This window comes from Notothenia rossii, assembly GCF_949606895.1.
Source record: "Notothenia rossii genome assembly, chromosome: 5".
Taxonomy (NCBI): domain Eukaryota; kingdom Metazoa; phylum Chordata; class Actinopteri; order Perciformes; family Nototheniidae; genus Notothenia; species Notothenia rossii.
This window is the reverse complement of record NC_136903.1, coordinates 18,115,817-18,135,151: the sequence shown is the minus strand read 5'-3', so window position 1 is coordinate 18,135,151 and position 19,335 is coordinate 18,115,817. Positions and strand designations below refer to the sequence as shown.

General features: G+C 39.0%; 3 protein-coding genes across 7 annotated transcripts; all 3 read left to right on the top strand.

Moving 5' to 3' along the window:
• The first annotated feature begins 557 nt into the window (after positions 1-557).
• cers3b (ceramide synthase 3b) lies at positions 558-4,862 on the top strand. Of its 4 annotated transcripts, none has more exons than XM_079681947.1 (12): positions 558-1,051; positions 1,175-1,220; positions 1,810-1,983; positions 2,102-2,219; positions 2,534-2,652; positions 2,907-2,964; positions 3,215-3,265; positions 3,357-3,449; positions 3,577-3,705; positions 4,247-4,353; positions 4,433-4,586; positions 4,728-4,862. In XM_079681947.1, the coding sequence occupies exons 3-12, from the start codon at positions 1,811-1,813 to the stop codon at positions 4,848-4,850; spliced, it is 1,125 nt and encodes a 374-aa protein (XP_079538073.1). In that variant the 5' UTR covers positions 558-1,051; positions 1,175-1,220; position 1,810; the 3' UTR covers positions 4,851-4,862. The 4 variants fall into 4 exon arrangements, with proteins under 4 accessions (XP_079538073.1, XP_079538074.1, XP_079538072.1 ...); XM_079681948.1 differs by having other exon boundaries at positions 1,807-1,983; XM_079681946.1 differs by having other exon boundaries at positions 1,175-1,983.
• On the top strand, positions 4,818-8,830 carry cfap161 (cilia and flagella associated protein 161). 2 transcript variants are annotated; one of them, XM_079681952.1, is made up of 8 exons: positions 4,818-4,954; positions 6,292-6,381; positions 6,479-6,696; positions 6,792-6,873; positions 7,269-7,304; positions 7,390-7,512; positions 7,671-7,744; positions 8,577-8,830. In XM_079681952.1, the coding sequence occupies exons 1-8, from the start codon at positions 4,901-4,903 to the stop codon at positions 8,761-8,763; spliced, it is 864 nt and encodes a 287-aa protein (XP_079538078.1). In that variant the 5' UTR covers positions 4,818-4,900; the 3' UTR covers positions 8,764-8,830. The 2 variants fall into 2 exon arrangements, with proteins under 2 accessions (XP_079538078.1, XP_079538077.1); XM_079681951.1 differs by lacking the exon at positions 4,818-4,954 and adding an exon at positions 5,442-5,652.
• An 845-nt stretch (positions 8,831-9,675) lies between these two features.
• Positions 9,676-18,376, top strand: LOC307039670 (high-affinity choline transporter 1-like). Its single transcript, XM_079681945.1, has 9 exons — positions 9,676-9,819; positions 11,463-11,652; positions 11,751-11,864; positions 13,347-13,502; positions 13,605-13,753; positions 13,957-14,103; positions 16,218-16,371; positions 16,678-16,895; positions 16,991-18,376. The coding sequence occupies exons 2-9, from the start codon at positions 11,469-11,471 to the stop codon at positions 17,504-17,506; spliced, it is 1,638 nt and encodes a 545-aa protein (XP_079538071.1). The 5' UTR covers positions 9,676-9,819; positions 11,463-11,468; the 3' UTR covers positions 17,507-18,376.
• Positions 18,377-19,335: the final 959 nt, after the last annotated feature.

The following is a 19,335-nucleotide window of genomic DNA, read 5'->3' as shown; positions in this document are numbered from 1 at the left end:
TTGAACAAATTACCCATATTCAGCTTATAAGAAGAATACAACGATTAAGAAGAATAAAGAAACATCAAATACAAAAAAGGCATTAACCCAGCACTCACGACACATTCCCAAAATGTCGCTAATGAATCCTAATCGGGCAGCGTCAACAACACCGAAAGGCTTATTGATTTGTTGCTGCTGCCCCCCTGTGGTGTGTGCTGAAACACTGAGAAATGATTTGGTGTCCTTCTTTGGTGTCCTGTCTTTAGATATCGAAGCTCAGTGATGTTTGCTTTTATATCATTCTCAAACCTGACAATGCCAAAGTTCTCAGGCAAAAGAAGAACACCTTTAAATTGTAATTACTTGCTGAAAATGTTGCCTAACAAAAACTTAAAAGAGTAAACGTTGTTATTGTAACCAAGGTTTCGTGAGTTTTTATAATATTTTTGTGCCTGACAGCTGTGCTATGTTTGCAGAGTGAAGTTTCACTCCTTCTGTTTGTGTACGAAATCCATAACCTGCACTGGGTCCTCCTCCCCTCCCCATCACTGAATGGGGCCTTTGTGGGGGCTTCCCAGCATTCCAAGGGAACTCTTGCAGGTGAGGGTACACAAACTATCCCACTCTTTAACAACTGCGCGTCAAATTTATATCTGAAAATACTCAAATTCTCTGTCAGGGCTGTCCAGCGCTGAGCTAACCTCGCTTTAGAGGAGCGGTTGCAACTTCAAGGGTGTGATCACAGCAGAGAGAGTGGGAGGGGAGGATCACTTTGTTTCTATCCAGGTGAGACAATATATGCATTCGGAACAAAACAGCATGCCTACTGCAGCCTGATGCCTCACACAAGGTGCATCGTACAGATTAGGGAAAGCATTAGCTGAAAAGTTAATTTGCCTTATTTTGAAACTTTTGAGGCCGTCTTTGAAGAAGATTGCCACAAAAGCTGAAATAGTGAACGTATAGGATCTATATAGGGCTGTTATCTGGAGTGGATTAGTGAAGTACAGGAACTGTGTGAGTAACAGGCTACACACACACAGAGGTCCCTGAACATCTCAGTGGGAAGGTGAGTGTGTCTGTTTCAATGTGCATATATCAATTGATTTATTTAGTTAACAAAGGGAGTGAATATGCAGTTCGTTTGTTGGCATATTCTACTTTATTGGACTGTGTCCACCTTCTGCCTCAGCTTCCCTCTCTTCGCTTGGTACTGGTCAAGACTAAACAGCCTGCAGGTATGTACTTGTTTTCACATTGAGGTTAAAGAACAAACTAATGTGAGCTATACTGTATCCTAGTGAGTAAATCATGGCATTACAGGAAATATTTCTAGTTATTAATGACTGATTGTACGTTTCTGGAAGTAGTTTTCCAACAGATTAAATATCAAGTTTTTATCTTCTCTGTTATGGGCAGAGTCCACAAGAGGACAAAAGGGCTTCACTTCTCTAATCTTTTGCTCTGGGCTCCTCCTCACCCTCCTTTATCTGGCTTGCTCCTTGATATCTTTTGTTCTCCATCTGCAGATTACTCTTCCTTCATGATTGCATGTGCCCAGAGAAGTGGCACTGACAGAGACAAGTCTAATCTAATTTTGAAATGTATTACAAATAAAGCACAATTACTTTACTTGATTGTGTAAAGTGTCAAATGTAATTTATGCAACAATAGTGAACTCATGTTCTGTCCTTGAATCAAGTAAACTCTCACTCACTCACTTTTATGTTGAAGAATGTGATTTCAGAACCTGAACATGAAACCAAATGGTCATCAATAGTGTAAGATTTGGTGTTTTTCTTGGGTGTATTATGTGTTCCCTAGCAGCATGTTGCATACAGTCAGGGAGTGGCTGTGGTGGGAGCGTATGTGGCTGCCAGAAAAAGTCTCCTGGTCGGATCTGGAGGACAGTGAAGGTCGTGTTTACGCTAAAGCCTCTCAGCTCTACGCTGCTCTGCCCTGCGCCCTCTGCCTGCTCCTCATCAGATTCCTGTTTGAGAGGTGAGCAGATGCCATTGTCTGCTTTTGAAATAAATGGATTACGTTGCACAAGTTTGGAGGCCTGTTTTGCGTAAGACAATGTGTTGCACTATACTCACACACCTTTATGGTGATGCAGGTACCTGGCCACACCGCTGGCTGATCTTTGGGGAGTCAGGGACCGTGTTCGTCACACAGCAGAGACAAACCCTGTCCTGGAGAAGCACTTCTGCAGCCAAGCACGGGTTCTTTCACAGGTCTGTTAACAATCAACAATTTAGTTACATTATTCCATTTTAATTACATAATTGACTCTCTGTCGCATTTCAAACCTTATGCTGATTAAAGATGCAACAATCACAACCAGTGCCTTTTTTCAGAGTCTGATTGTTTAAATGATATTAAACTGAAAATCTTTGGCATTTCGAAAAAAATAAGAAATCTTTAAGACGTCATTTTGGACTTTCAAGAACTTGGATGGACATATTTCCCTATTCTGACACTTTATAGATTGATCAAGGAATATTTAAATTAATCGGCAGATCTTGGCATGATCTTTCTTGTGTTTCAGACTGACTTGAGGTCTCTTTGTAAGAAGACCAGCTGGCCAGAAAGGAAAGTTCAAGTTTGGTTCAAGAGGAGGAGGAACCAGGAGCGCCCAGGCCTTCGCAAGAGGTTCTGCGAGGCCAGGTGTGTGTGTGTGTGTGTGTGTGTGTGTGTGTGTGTGTGTGTGTGTGTGTGTGTGTGTGTGTGTGTGTGTGTGTGTGTGTGTGTGTGTGTGTGTGTGTGTGTGTGTGTGTGTGTGTGTGTGTGTGTGTGTGTGTGTGTGTGTGTGTGTGTGTGTGTGTGTGTGTGTGTGTGTGTGTGTGTGTGTGTGTGTGTGTGTGTGTGTGTGTGTGTGTGTGTGTGATAAACGTAACATTATTATCCTTGTCTGTCCACAGTTGGAGATGTGTGTTTTATTTGTTTGCATTTGTTGCCGGAGTGCTTGCTCTCTATGATGTAAGTAGCTGTGGCTTGTTGGCATGTTTATACACTGTTTCTATTTCAGGATTTGTAAGTCAATTCTTTCTTTGAACACATTTCTGGCTTAACTGCTGTGAGGTCAAGTTTTTCTCTCTTATTTCGCTGTGATGTGCTGTGTATTTTTCTCTTCTTATCTTATGTCTCAGGGTTTTTCACACACTGGCAGTTCACATGGCACACAGACCATCCCGTAGACTCCTCTCAATCTCTGTTTTTGTTTTTGTAGAAACCTTGGCTTTATAACCTGAAAGAGGTTTGGGCAGGCTTTCCTAAACAGGTAAATATATTTGCTATATTTATCAGATGGTACAATATTACAGTATGTAGTATAATTATCATATGTATGCGTCTGGTATGTGTCCATGCAGTCCATGCTCCCATCTCAGTACTATTATTACCTCTTGGAAATGGGCTTCTATCTTTCTCTGCTTCTTAGCCTCACATTTGATGTGAAACGGAAGGTGAGTGTGCTGATGTTTAACATCAACAAGTTCTCACATATTTATTTTAACACAAAACCTGTATTATCCTTTTTTGTCATTAAGATGGATTAATTGTAGATTTGACCTATAGTGTGTATGTGTGTAGGACTTTAAAGAGCAGGTGACTCATCACATAGCAACACTGACTCTTCTGAGTTTCTCCTGGATTTCAAACTACATCCGGATAGGAACTCTTGTGATGGCCTGTCATGACTCCGCTGACATACTGCTGGAGGTGAGTGATGGTTTTTACATCAGTGCATGTTGCAAGTTAAAGGATGTGATACCTACTGTAGAGCCATACTGAGGGCTGCATTGTTAACCAACTGTGATGTTGCATCGTCACAGTTCGGCAGCAAATATATAGGACATTACCGTAATTAACACAGAGTTGAATCAACACTGTTCTGCAGTTTCTGCAAAAATGAAACTCTGTTAATTTGCACTTAAAGGTGGGGTAGGTAATTTTGGAGAAACCAGCTTGAGTGCGCTAGAATTTGAAAATACACAGCCGGAGAAAATCTGCCACTTCCTTACAGAGCATTCCATGGAATATAACAAAAAGTGTATCTCGAGCCGGCTTCTCAAACTTACCTACCCCACCTTTAAGTATTATTTATCTTAACCGCCGATATTAGCATACAAAATAAATGTGCATTGAATGAGAATTATTATATGAATAAAACTAAATATCAATAACAATCATGACTGCAGTGACTTTATGATTGTGAACTGTTCCCTTTAAACAAAGCAGTGACACTGATTGTTTTTCAAAGGGTGCCAAGGTATTTAACTATGCAAAGTGGCAACGGACTGCTAACACCACGTTTGTGGTGTTCACAGCTCTCTTTACGCTGACAAGACTTGTCATTTTTCCTTTTTGGTAAGTTTTTGAAATGGAAAGATTCTGTATGGTGATCTTGTTAAAATGTGTCACAAAATATTGTGTATGTTTTTTACAGGCTGATCCACTGTACATGGGTGTACCCACTGGAGGAGTTTGCTCCCTTCTTCGGCTATTACTTTTTCAATGTGATGTTATTGGTTCTTCAGATACTCCACCTTTACTGGGCTGTTCTCATATCACGAATGCTTCTTAAGTTAATATTCAGTCAGGTGTGTTTACAGGTGTTGCTGTGTATATGTATGTATGTAAAGGAAAGAAATGAAAACGCTGCACATTTCTCAAATGTCTCTCAAGAGTCTTGGGATTGCCCTTATTTAAATGTTTCTCTGTGGCACATTTCTGTCCTGCAGCTGGAAGGTGACGATCGGAGTGATGAAGAGGAGGATGACAGTGATTCACCAAAGGAAAGAAACAACAAATTGAGTCACATTAATGGCTCTGGAGCCAGAGGCCGGGGGGCAAATGGTCACTGACACGTTTACTGACAAAAGAAGATGGACAAAAGGGGAAATGAACAGCAGACATGAAGACTTATTCAATGTGCAGCAGCTGGAATCTAATGGCACTTCAGAAAAGAGTAAATACACTAAAGCAGAAATAATTATATGCACAGGAACTGTGAAGGATTGTAGTCAAACGAAATAATTTTAAGCTTTGTCTTTTCTGGAGTTTGCTGAATTCATAATAACTATTAATCTTGTTGTACTAATTAAAAAATAGAGGAATACTCTTTAAAATGTTGTGTTTTTTATGTTGTTGAAAAAATGTATGTTGAAAATGGATATACAAAAATTCTACGTGTTTATATGTGCTTCCACGTGTGTTTAGTGATGCACATTAATGCAAAGACGAAGCTCTACGGGAAATGTTTTACAACTGTGAGTTACTGAGAGTGTTAAAAACTGTACATGTGACAGCATTTGGACATGGTCCTGCTTGCGTGGGAGGCGGAATGAGCAGAGAGGTTTAACTGACTCTGGATCATGATGGAAGTACAAAGACAACTCTGGATATTCGCCTGCAATACCAGCACGCCCTCTCGCGACAATCAGCGAGAACTGACTGAAGACTCGTCAGTTCATCGCCACCAGTTGCCATAGAAACATCCACACAAACTTTGCTTGAGCTCAGTTAAAAAACTCAAACACGAAAACGTAGATTCACGTTTTATATCAACAGTACACAAAAAGTTCGCTGACTATTACTGCTACAATGGCTCAGTATCGCACAAGTGTGAAAATCGGAAACTGGAACGAGGAACTGCGCTTAGAAGAGGTTTGTTATATTATCGTGTTCATAACTTCAAACTTTAGCTACACTAGCTACCTAGCAACACACCAGTTGGAGTGAAGTCATTCATCTAAGCTAACATGTGTGCCCGCGTCAACATGTAAACACAAGCTTACAATTTGTTTGTACGCTAAATGCTACATCTCTTGGATAATGACTGCAAACGGATTTAAAATGGCAATTCAGTATTCTTATTAAGCTACCCATTTCAGTTTTTAAAAAGCAGGTTATCCACTTGGACAACTTACTCAACAAACAACAAGAGCAGGTATAATAAGGCTGGATAATTAACTGAAAACAACGTTTGCTTTCTTTGGCAATTGAAAAACAATATTTAACTAGAAGAAAATGATTAATTGTATTGGTCAAATTACAAATTCCTGTTTACTGATACTGTATGATTCATATGGGAAGTAATATACTTTAGAAGCCATTCAGTAACAAAGACATGAGCAAGGGGGAAAAACAGCATTTGATCAAATAGCGAATGTAAGATGAAGATAGTAATACATCTTACATTATTTATATGTGTAAAAAAAATGCACTTATAGCGTATAACCTGCAGTAGTGGACACATTCAATAATTAAGAATTAACACTCTATATATGTTGATTTGTTTTCCAGGATACAAAGAGAGAGCACCTGGAGAAAAAAGAGAGGGGCGAGCTTGCTGCCCAGAAAGTAGACTTCCTAAAACAGCACATTTTGAGCCCGGTAAAAAGAGTTTAAGCTATTAAAACATCTTTAATAACAACAATAATATCAAAGTGATGATGTGGATGGAAATGATGCTGTTTTTGTATTTGTGAAGGTGGATCTCACTGTGACAACCGATGGAAGATTGCACTTTGGGGATGTTGTGATGTTGGTCAACATGGGAGGAGAAGAGAGGGACTGCAGTGCATTGAGCATTAATGCAGATGTTAACAGTTTTAATAAGATTCCTACACCTGGCATTATATCCCCGTGTGGAGTTGTCGCAGGAAAAGGTATTCAGGCCTGCCCGCGCACAGCCTTCATCATTACCAGGTATAAACATTAACACATCTTAAACCACATCAGCTTACATAACAGATAAAACATTCCCAGATGTTAACCTGTAACTCTGCTTATGTGACCACTAGTGTAGATGGCAGTCCCGAAGGGTCGACTCTTCATTTTGATCAAAGCTTTGCCCTGAAAACAACAAGTGGCTTTGCCAGGGGAGTAAGTGAAAACACACACATATATATATGATTATATAATTAAGATCTTAAAACAAAGACTGTCAGTTGTACAGGTGCACCCCACTGTTTCTTCACATGGAGTTGAGTTTGTATGCCGTGAGAACAGTTGTGTAATATCCTCTGTGGTCCTGAGGGGAGCTTTATAAGGTTAAGAAAGTAACCGGATTATGACCCTTCTTTTTGGGCTTGGAAGTTATTTTTTTAAGATCTAGTTTAGAGACTATGTATTTTCTAAGTGCACATTTACTTTCAGTGAAACAAAACATGATTCCTTCACATGTTGTTTTTTTAAACAACAAATGTTTTTCACTTTATATTTTGCAGTACACGTCTCATCTTTAATTTGTCACTTTGTGTGTTCAAATATTTTCTCAGCTTTACTTGATAAGTGACCTGCAAAGTTTTCAAAAGGTAGATCACGTTTTAACATTATTCATTTATTGACTACATTTTCTCTGGTTATTTTTCATATATTTTATTGTGACTTTATTTAAAGTGTGCAAAGAAGTCCCGGCTACAAGAAGTTAACTTGGAAGACGGCAGCTCCTTTCTGTCATGGTGGAAGATAGTTCACTTTGACCCCCAAGAGAGGCTTGAATATGAGGGTCAGCCTGTTCCTGTAAGTCTTAACCAAATCTTCATGCTGAACTAACCTGTCACAGCATTAGACTGTTATTGTCTGTTCAATCTGTAACTAAACTGTTAGTGTAATGTTGCTCAACCTATGTTGCACTGAGAATTTACAATAAATCATCCACTGGCTTTTCTTTTTTCCAGGCTAATATGAGTGTGCTCATCATACACTGCAAGACAAACCAGGCTCTCGCTGTGCTGGGTGATCACTTCATTTGGTATTTTCCATTTCGCCTTTAAAAGTCACCATATGTTGCTGTGTTAAAGGCAATGCTTTTGATTTGATTTCTGATGTGAGGTACACAGGTTTGGCACAAATAATGGCATTTAACAAAAAGACAAATATCAGACAAAGAAAACTGCAATGTGGATGTAGGTCAGCTAACTATAACTATAAGCTAAAAGCTTGATAAGGCGCCATAAAAAAAAAGATAAGGTTACAGTGATCTGAAAAACCTCTCTCTGATCTCTATAATCTTAGTCAACTCCAAGGCAACTCAGAGTAGTGAGTAAAAATCAGTTTTTTGGACTAACAATCTGATGTATCTAATACAAATAATATGGGGATTCTCTCAAGGTGGCAGTAATCCTACATTAAATAGAGAGACTTACACAATATTGCTAATTTATGATTACTGGCTAAGATTCTTTGATTGATAGTTTTTCACTAAAACTTATATTCACTATGAAAAGATATGTGTGTATCTATCTATCTGTCCGTCTGTCTGTCTGTCTGTCTGTCTATCTATCTATCTTGCAATAAACTAATTTATTTCTAAACATAATGCAAGGTAAAGTCAATACAGTATGTTTTAGTGCCATTTGAAGATTTTTTTAAGCATCTTTGATGAATATGGAGATAATATTGTGAATCACAATTGTTTCAGCTAGAATAATCGTGACATGACATTTTCATTTTGTCCCATTCCTGATGTAAATGTACTTTTGTTGAAACGACAGCCTCAAGCTCATCAAAGCCACTCAAAAGTCATGTTACAATGCCTGCATGCCGGGTGTCGTCCTGTAGGTAACAGTTGTCCCTTTCTGTAGGAACACGTATGGCAAAGAGTATGAGGTGACGGCTCACACATTCCTAGACTCCCACAAAGCAGAGCAGGACAACAACCGCTGGACACTGTGCACCTCTGACCCAGCAGGGGAGGGCCTCGTCCTCCTGACCCACCCACAGCTAGGGGCCCCCAACAAGGTGCTCACACAGGCAGACCCTGGCATCTAACACAACCCACTCATCATTAAGATCGACTTAACTTTTACTTTTTAAAATAAAGGTTGTTTTCACTTCTGTTTGATTTGCTGACCTTTTTTTCTCAAGTAAAGTCATTTTGGGATGGACTCTGTGATTATATGATACGCTTCAGCCAGCCAACCACCAGGAGGCTTTGTAGCAAGAGGCATTTGATACATTTCCTCAAACAGCACTATCATTGTTTTAGTTGGGCGATACTATAACAAACCCACCGTGATATCGGACAGTTGGATGACTCAGGCCAATTTCCCATGCATTTGAAAATGTCCCTGAAATACATGATATAAGAGATATTGATAGGGGGTGAAGTAGGGTTCTTTCATGGAAGAAGCAGTGCATTTTAGGAAAAGGGGAGCTAAAAGGTAACTTATCTCCCTGCAGCCCTTTTTTTTTTACAGGGTTTCTTTTTCAACAAAGGGAAAGGATGAAGAATTTCTCTGCTTTTGCTGCAGTTATTCTCATGTAAATATTTAAATGCTTTGATCACAAAAGTAAAACAGGGATGAAACACAAATATAGATTCCTGATTGTCCTTCCATTGCTGTCTTGCACCTTTTCCCCAGGATTGTTAAGTAAAAGGTTAAAAGTAATCTTAGGGTTTAGACATGTGGCCTTCCACAGGTAAACTATAAAAACTACTGTAAGGCACCTTCCTCTATAGATAACATGCCTAGATACAGATAATAGATAACCATCATTGCCTCTTGTCCAGGGTGCGTTCAAGTACGTTTTAGCAACACTAATTTGCAACGTTTCACGACGATTTAAAAAATATTGTGTGACCTTTACACTTTTGATGAGGGCGTCATCAACTATGATTTAAAGGGGACGTCGTAGCCGCTAACAACCATTTGAGACGGCACATCAAGCCGGCTCTTATCATTTGAAACGATTTTGGGCTGTTTTTTTTTTTTACAACAATGTGCTGAACGCGTCGGTGTCACGTTTCAGATGGAGACAATACTAAAGTGAGCAGCTACACGTGCAGCAGATGAGCGTGAGAGAGGACGCAGGCTCCACACAAAGGTAACGTTACGGTTCACCATTTGATGTATGGGGGGTATAAAAACGAATCATTGTTTCATTAAAATAGATAACATTCAGCTTAACTAGCCACTGTTGTGTTCTTATTATAATTATCATTATTCATGTTTGTAATCGCAATGATCTGTTAACGCGTGTGTGGTCGGTAGATTCAGTATGCAGTTGCCTTTTTTATTTCTGCCTGAATATGTTTATAATAAGCGCATTTATCTGAGCCGGTTTACAAATTATACAATTAATATTCAATATATTGATACAATGTTAGGGTTTGTTTCAAATAAAGATGTCCCGTTCTAATTAATTATACGATATACCTCTCCGTGGCGTATGGCCTGTCCTCAAATCGCTAATGTCATATTATACCGTTATTTATAAAAGCAAAAGCCATTTAACCTCCTACACATATGACTTATTATTCTGTAAAACACCCATGTATGATGGTTCTTAGAAACCCAGATAATAAAGATATTATCAGATAAGGCTTAGTCATGGTCAATGGTTGCTTTAGGTCGATCTTTGTGTTGTTCTTTATAGATGGATCTGAACGTTTCCATTTATAACACCGTGCTACCAAAGAACATTTAAAGGCCACCCCAGTCCCTGTGTCACCTGCTGTGGTGAAACCGCACTGATAAATACACTAATACATGTAGACTACCTCCCTCATATAACATTACTGGTTACACAAGATCCCATGGTAAAATAAAGTAGGCTATCTCTGTAAATCAAGAAGGTAAAACAGCTCCACATTTGCTGAGTAGGCTACATATTACATACAACAAGAATGATTCAATATTAAAACACTCTGAAAGGACAGTTCTTCCTGCATAGTGATGAACAATACATGTAAATGAATGCATTATGCAGGACTTGTATTGCAGTATATTACATTGTAGTTTTGCTTTTTTTATTTCAGTAAAAGGTCTGAATAATTGTGAACCTTGTGAACTCTATAACTGTTTTCAGAAGTCACAGTGAGATATTTAGATGAATTGATTGGTATTGATTTGCTTCTACAGAAGATTTGTAAATTCACATTGTTCATCATTAACAAACTACAAAGCATATATTGCATTACTGACTGACTACACTCCTTTGCTTATGTAACGAAAAGTGAGGGCTACGATGTGAGTAAAATAACCAATTATTTTGTATCCATAGTTAAGTGCTCAACTATACTTCCTTCCAAGGTTATTTACCTAGTAACTGGTAAAAATGTGTAAACTTATACCTAGTTGACACAATAAGCTGAAAAGGCTGTAGCGCTTTTCAAGATATCATAATACACAATTATGTTGTGTATTATTTTACAAGAGTATCATTAATAGCACTTGCATTCCTTATCGAATACATAGCTTTTTATTTGTCCTTTTTAATTCACACATGAGTTTACAAATTGATGCTTTACCACGTTTTCATTATTATTATTTATCAGAAAATATGACACATCATGATATATACTGTTAACAAGATATGATTGCAAAACATGCATTGTTTTAAAAATGATTTCAACATTCATTGTGCCCTTTATTATTTTAACCATAAGCAATATGGCCCAACCCTATGTGTTTTATATGTTGTACTGTATGTCAGTTTAATTGATGCCCGTTGCTTTGTTTAACCAGACAATCATGGCAGTGAATGTTCCTGGACTTGCGGCCGTGGTGGTTTTTTACATCGTCATCCTGGTTATTGGGATCTGGGCATCTCGAAAGTCCAAGAAAGTGGAGAAAACGTGTGCTGGCACAAAAAGCGAGGTTGCCATTGTTGGTGGCCGCAACATCAGTGTCCTGGTCGGGGTTTTCACCATGACAGGTAAAACCTTTGTTTATATACCTGTCATTTCATATTTCTTGATGTACTTATTGTGTGTGATATGTTTCTACCTTGACAAATGATTTTCTTTTCTTTAGCAACATGGGTTGGTGGAGGTTACATCTTGGGAACTGCTGAGGCTGTTTATTCTCCGTCTCAAGGTCTCATCTGGGCCATGGGGCCTCCTGCATATCTTACCAATTTTGTTTTGGGTAAGTTCCCTCAACCAACATTAACACACAGCAGGGACAAAATGTTGGAGCAATTGTACACTAAAACAAGAGTATTATATTGTTTATAAACATTTAGTGCTGCCCTTGAATAAAGAAATACTTAGTCCACTAACACTCAGATGATGTTGTTGACGAATGGATTCGTTCATGTAATTAGAACTGAGTTTCTCCATTTCAAATCATGCAAATTCACCCCTTAATGTTGTGTTTGCCAGAGACGTGCCGATAAATCTTGGGAAGAAGTCATTTCGCAAGAGAATGCAGTCCTAAGATTATCTGACAGGGTTTTCTTCTTGTTTTGGGGAAATAGAAGATACCCGGGTTTGTTTTTTCATCCTCACAAGATGTTGTTCTTGAGTGTGCTTTTTAGTTGGTGTGAAGGTTTGTGTGTCATAGTTTTTGCTGATATTCTTCAACAGGAGTATAGTCAAGAAGACACTTAATACAAAATACGTCTCGAAATTAATGTGATTTGCACATGCTCAAAATACACCTGCTGGTAAAACATTGGTGGCAGTTACGTGTATGTATGAAAATCTGAACTTACAACCAAAACTTGTAGATTCCTGCCAGACCTAAAGCCTGTGCATTTAGAAAAAGGCTGGCCATGGACTCATCTAAAGACTGAGGCACTACTCAAATGTATTACAGACATATAGCAACCTTCGTAACCCAGCATTGGGTTGAAGTGTTTTGTAGAGAAGCAATGCATTACACCAATACACTACTACTCAGGCTATCAATTACGGTTGGAGTGAATGCCTGCCAAGCAAATAGGTGATATTCCATGATGATCCTTTCATTGCTCAAGAAAGAAAATGGCAAAAAAAATGATGTCAACCATGACGGCTAATATATGATCCATTCATGTATTGTGTCAATTCTAAAGTGTCACTTATACTTTCCTTAAATGATCAGTATTAGCCATGTAAAAAGGGTAATGCTACAATGATCGTTGAGGTTCGCATGTATAACTATAGTTTGATTTTTTCCAGGCAGGGAAGAGTACACGTTGTTCTTTAAGTTATTCATTTGTTGGCAGCAGCCCAAATGCACATAGCGCCAGGCTATTATGCAACAGAAATATTTTACCATCCAAGCTCTTTCATTCACTACAAAATGTCAGCAAGAAAAAAGATGAAAGAAGTTCTGCAGCCCTAAAATGTCATCTTACATTTGAATGTTTTAGCCAGAAGTCCAAAACCTAAACACATTTACTTTACCATCATAGAAGAACACCAGAAAATATTCTTTTTTTTTAGCTTTTGCTCAAAGAAGGACTTAAATAATGTATTAATTATCGAAATTATTTCTTATGTTTCTCCATTGTTTGTGTTAAAACCTAATTTATTATAAACTCAGCTCCACTTTAATTCATTATATATATTTATAATGACAACGCACTTCAAGTTATGTTTCACTTCAACAGTTGTTTTGTCTGTTTACTCTTTCCTTCTTAAGGAGGATTGTTTTTTGCAAAACCTATGAGGTCAAAGCGCTACGTGACGATGTTAGACCCGTTTCAGCATCGCTATGGAAACATGCTCACTGCAACACTCCTGCTTCCTGCTTTGATGAGTGATATTTTGTGGGTTGCCTGCATTCTCGCTGCTCTGGGTAAGAAACGCATTGTACAAAACCAAGGCTATGACTCTGCCAAACTCTGTGACATTGTATGTTCTGTTTGTGTCTCTGAATACTGTCTTGTGTTATTTATAGGAGGAACGATGAGCGTCATTCTTGGTCTGTCATCTGCCCTCTCGATCGTTATCTCGGCAGGTGTCTCCATCACCTACACATTTCTAGGGGGATTCTACTCTGTGGCATATACTGACATCATCCAGCTGTCCTTCATCTTTGTCAGCCTGGTGAGAAATACAGAGGTTACAGTAAAGTAGGAAGTGACAGATATGACTGAAAATAGAGAAAAAGGAGGCAACAGGAGTAATGGGACTTAAATAAGACAAGATAAGATAACTGCATAGATAATCAAGTATGACACAAAGCGCAAGTAATTCAATAGATGACCTGTCCTGATTTTTGCAATAACAGCTGTTTTCTTCTGTTTCAGTGGCTCTGTATTCCTTTTTTGTTACTTAGTCCTGCAGTTGCTGACGTCTCACATACAATCAACCTGAACCAAACCATTGGAACCTCCTGGGTCGGAGAGTTGAAGTTGGAGGATGCAGGAAAATGGGCGGATGAGATGCTGTTGTTGGTTAGATTCTAAATTAATTTTGTTTCACTGTTTATGTAGTGGAGTAAGGAGATTAAAATAAAACATCCTTAGAATTATCACTGCACACATGCAACCACTGAATATACTGCATCTCTAGTTCAGGCTTCCCTCGCATCCATGACTTGAACTTGAATCATTGAAGTTATTCAGTCAAGGAAACATTTCTAGTTTAAAGTCACCATAATGTGTGTTTTCTGTTACGCGAGATTCTCTAATGTCTTTGTTTCTGCAGCTGATCATGCACAGCTTTGGGGCCTCATTTATAAATGGTGCGTACGCACAAAAGATAGAAAAAAATAAAATGTTACCTCTCATTTATCATATATGAAGAATTAATTTTCACAAATTGATTAAAGCCAATCTTAAAATGATTAAACAAACGCCTGTTTTAGACTCCTCAGTGCTCACAAAAACATAACTTGGAGAAATAAATAAATACGGAAATGTTATTGATCACCCCTCGATTATGTTCTCTTGTTAAGAAATGTATTCTCATAAATGATGCGGTAAACAGGAGGACAGAATTACTTAAAACTGACGCCGTTTTGCATTTCTATAGGTTGTATAGATACGAGCATGGTTTTATATACTATCATGTTTAATCATGTTTTATGCATTTCGCCAATAGCCTACTTGATAAGTCGCTCGTAAAACACAGGAGGTATGGAAACTAAGAGCACCATATGTGGTAAATTGTACAGCTAATATAACACAAAACATTAGTTGTATTTCCTTTAACTGGTGGATTATGGATATATAGTTGCTGATCGACAGCTGGAACACAAACCACAAAATACAAAAAAATAATTCAGATCCAGTCGTCATGACTCCACTCCGGAGGGATTCCCCGATCATTTCTTACAGTTTCTCATCAAGGGGGGGGTTGTCTCCTGTCCCCGGTACAAGCACACTGCCTGAGGAAGGCTAGGCTATGTGTATTTCTTTTGTCATTAACCTTTTTCGGACCACTTATTTATTTATTTTGGTGACGATCCGACCCCCATGCTGCTACTCTGGTTCAAACTGCATCCGCCAAACAATATGATTTACCTCGACCTCCCGGAAATAACCAAAACCTGACACGGTGTGAGATATCTTTTTTAGCTGTTTTGTCGTCATTTCCTGCGATCTTCTTCATGCAGTCAGTCAAAATGAATGAATGGGCGTTTGACTATTTACAGGCAAATATGGGCGTTACGTGAAGCCCGCAAAAGCTGCGCCGCATTTCGAGTCGATTGTGATTTATAAAGGGAAACCGGCGTAGGATGTGCCGTACGCAAGTCCTCTGCCGGTACGCAGTCTTTTATGAATCGGAAAGTGTCGGTGCGTATTTATTTGCTTTGTCCTACGTAAGCAACCTTCCCACGCCAATCCTACGCAAGGCTTTATAAATGAGGCCCCTGGTCAGGTACAAAGTCACCTGGAAATTGTTGTAATTAAAAGACCTGTTTTAGACAATGTGTACTTCTTATAGGAGGTTAAGCACATGTGCACTAAAACTACTGTAGTGGCATTCCAAAAAGTCCATGAGATGCAGCTTTGTCTGCAAACGTAGCTTACAAGCACTCTTACCTGGGTAGCACAAAAAACACTACAACAACTAGGCTAGGTGAAATGATAGTCTACCTTGACTGTTTTTACCTTAATTTATTGCTTTCATATTTCAAACGTTTTTTGCATTCAGGTAACATCATCATTGTTACCACCCCCAGCATGCCACATGCCTGACTGCATTTTATTTCCTGTATAAATGCAGTCCCATTACATGTGACTGCCACCCAGTGTACACAAAAGTGCATTACACCAAATACACAAGCCAAAGAAAAGAATAGTTGGCTCTGCAGTACCTTACACTCAGGCCCATTTTTGTTGATGGCAGGCAGACACAAAAGTTCCAAACAATGCAAACAAAGAGCCATCGAACACATAGTATTCTCAGTCTTAGTTCACTGTTGTTATATGAATTCCTGTAGTGAGGCTGTGCTGTAGACTTCCAATCTAGAAGAACATAATCATCTGTCTGTCTGATGCTTGTGTTGCCGAGTTGTTCTCTGATTAAACTTGTGTTTTTTGCGCATCTGTGTGTGTTTTAGGCTTTAGGCGGACTGGCCTATCAAGCTCTATACCAGAGGATCCTCTCCGCAGCCTCCTCTGCTCAGGCTCAGGTCACCTGCTTCGCTGCTGCTGGATCTGTTTTTATTATGGGAATCCCCTCAGTTATCATTGGAGCAGTGGCTTCGACTGCAGGTACACCTGAATGTGCTCACTCAGCTGTGCACACAGAGCACACACGCCAATCATTCATAATAAATCTAACAGTAAGGTATGTGTGTGTAAAGAAATTCCTGGTTATTCTCAGCATATTAAACTAATTATAGTAGGACATTAGCTTGCTTTCAATTATTTTGCTTCCTTCTCCCCAATGCTTTTTTTCACCATAATCCTAAAAGCTTCTTCCCCTCCCATTATTCTTTTCCTCTCGACCCTGACTGTCTCTTTCTCTACCTCCTCTACTGTATCTGCTCCCCTTTTTTCTCTCTCTTTTTCTCTAAGACTGGAACCAGACAGCGTATGGTCTACCCCCTCCTTTTGAGCGAGGGGAGGCGGGGAAGATCCTGCCTCTGGCCCTGCAGCACCTCACCCCCACCTGGTTGTCAGTGTTAGGCATTGGCTCCGTGGCCGCAGCAGTTATGTCCTCAATGGACTCTGTGCTGCTGTCCTCAGCATCCATGTTTACACAAAACATATACAAGACGACTTTGAGGAAGCAGGTGTGTGTGAGATTGTGCGTGTGTGCATGGTTCAGCATCAATACAATTGAACGAACTCCATTTGGTTTTCGTCCCTTTCTCCTGTGTTATTGCAGGCCTCGGAGCGGGAGTTGCATTGGGTGATCCGTATCAGCGTGCTGGTGGTTGGCCTGGCAGGAACAGGCCTGGCCTTTGGTGATGACAGCGTGTTCGGCCTCTGGCTGGTAAGCGGAGACCTCCTCTACTGCGTCCTCTTCCCGCAGCTCATTTGCGTGCTGCACTGCGGCTTTTCCAACAGTTACGGAGCCTTCAGCGGCTTCTCAATGGGACTGCTGCTACGTGCGCTGAGCGGGGAACCGCTGCTGGGGATCCCCGCTGTCATCCTGTACCCCGGCTGGAGGGAGGTGGACGGTGTCATCGTACAGTACTTTCCCTTCAGGACTCTCGCCATGCTTGCCTCCTTGACAGGTGTTATTGCAGTTTCCTGGCTGGTGCAGTTAGGCTTTTATCACAAACTAATTCCTCAGTCCTGGGATTTACTGGGGGCGTTTGAAGAGAAAACAAAGGCACAGGAGGAGGAAGTACCTGTTCCTTTGGAGGAAAAGAACAACATCCTTAATACAAAATTATAGTGTTAGTACAATCTCAGCCAAAGGATACCTAAACCTTTTTTTATGCAAAATTCCTACCAACATTCTTCTCAGCACAGACTATTTCCGCACAATCTTACATGTACTGTACACTTCACCTTTAATACTGATGTAAATGCTTTATATTCACCAAGTTCTGAACAGCATTATGTGGGGAGTATTTCAAAGAGGCAGCTTATACGTGCTGGCTGTTTGTTTTTGACAGACCAGCTTTAAGACTACATCCGCAGACTTCAAGATTCTGGTGTTAATTTCAGAAGTCAAACTTTTCCACATTGTCCCAAAAAATAGCATTTTCCTTGTTTGTTTATCACTAGTAACACAAACATTTTTGTACTTTTTTAATGTAGACCCTTCCACTCAAACCTTTTCAGTCAATTAATCTCAACCCAGACAGTGTTATTTAAATTTTAATTAATTGTTGTACTTTTTAATGAGTTTTTTCTATTTGCATTTATTAAGCACTGACGGGCAATGCAACATCATTGGTGATGCAATACTTGAGGTGTGTTCCTCAGAAACAAAAAAGTCCACCAGTATGTGCCTGCTGGGAAAAGTGTTTACAATGACATCATGTTTTCAAGAGATTAGCATTGAACTACTAACAAATTACATAAATATAAGTGATATTTTTCAGATGTTTTTGTTGATGGCAGGTGTTCATAACAAAACCACCTCTGTTTTATTATCTTTGAATCTGATGTATTTTTAATGTGCATTTGTGTGTAAATGTAAGAACAAACAAACATAAGCTTATTGTTATCTTAATCACTGTACACAGGGTCGTGTCAAGTGCCACAACTTTTGCATTTGTGTTTTCCTATAACATTAAATTACACCCCCCTGAAAGAAGTTGCCTGTTTTTGAAGCACTGATTTTACTTTTGGTTTCAGTATCATTTGACTATAAATGAAAAGTGCAATGTCACATTTGCGTCAGCAGAGGGCGCTCACTAAACACTAAATGGACCTTACCACACTGAATGGCACGGGGTGGTGTTTCCAAAGAACTGCCTTTAACAGGGAATAGGAATACAATATAGATTTTTTTTTTTTTTTAAAAGCCAGCAGTCACTCAGGTCCATTTTGACTTAGAGGAGATATGTATTTAGTTTCTTACACTCCCCCATGTTCTCCCTTAATCTGAAAACATATCGCAAGTATTTCAAAAAACGCTTGTTGTTTCATGAGTTTATAAAGCAAATGTGTAATCCAACCCAACATAAAGTCATTAGTAATTTCTTAAAATTAAAAAATTCTCAAGTAGCTTTTATTCTCTCATTTCACCATCTACTCCCGTCTTGTACTTAACAGACACATCAGATGTAGCCTATTTAAGCTTTAAGTGCCTTATGGAAATACATACATGACTTTAAGTGGACTATTATAATGATGTTTGTCATTTTCTGGTAGTAACGAAAGTGAAGAAATAAACAATTATCAGTATATTTATTTAGTTTGAATGAATATGAACTTTATCGAAAAGGCCATGGTTAGAATTATTCATTCATTTGAATTGCTGAATTTTTCTTCTGATTATGATGCAATTATAAAACCACTTTAATTTCGTCTTTTCGTTTACAATTATCAACACGTAATAAAATGTTAAGGGAAAACCTACACTTTACAAATTCAGGTGCGTTTAAATATGTTACAAAAAGGTTTTAGCTGTTTACCGAATACGAAAAACACTTATGTGAATTTAAATACTGAACTCCATTGTCTCTAAATGCACTTTTCATCACAAACCTGCACCCAAGATCAAACAGCCTGAGAAGCGACGCCGTGCTGCCGCATCATGTCTGGGATGAA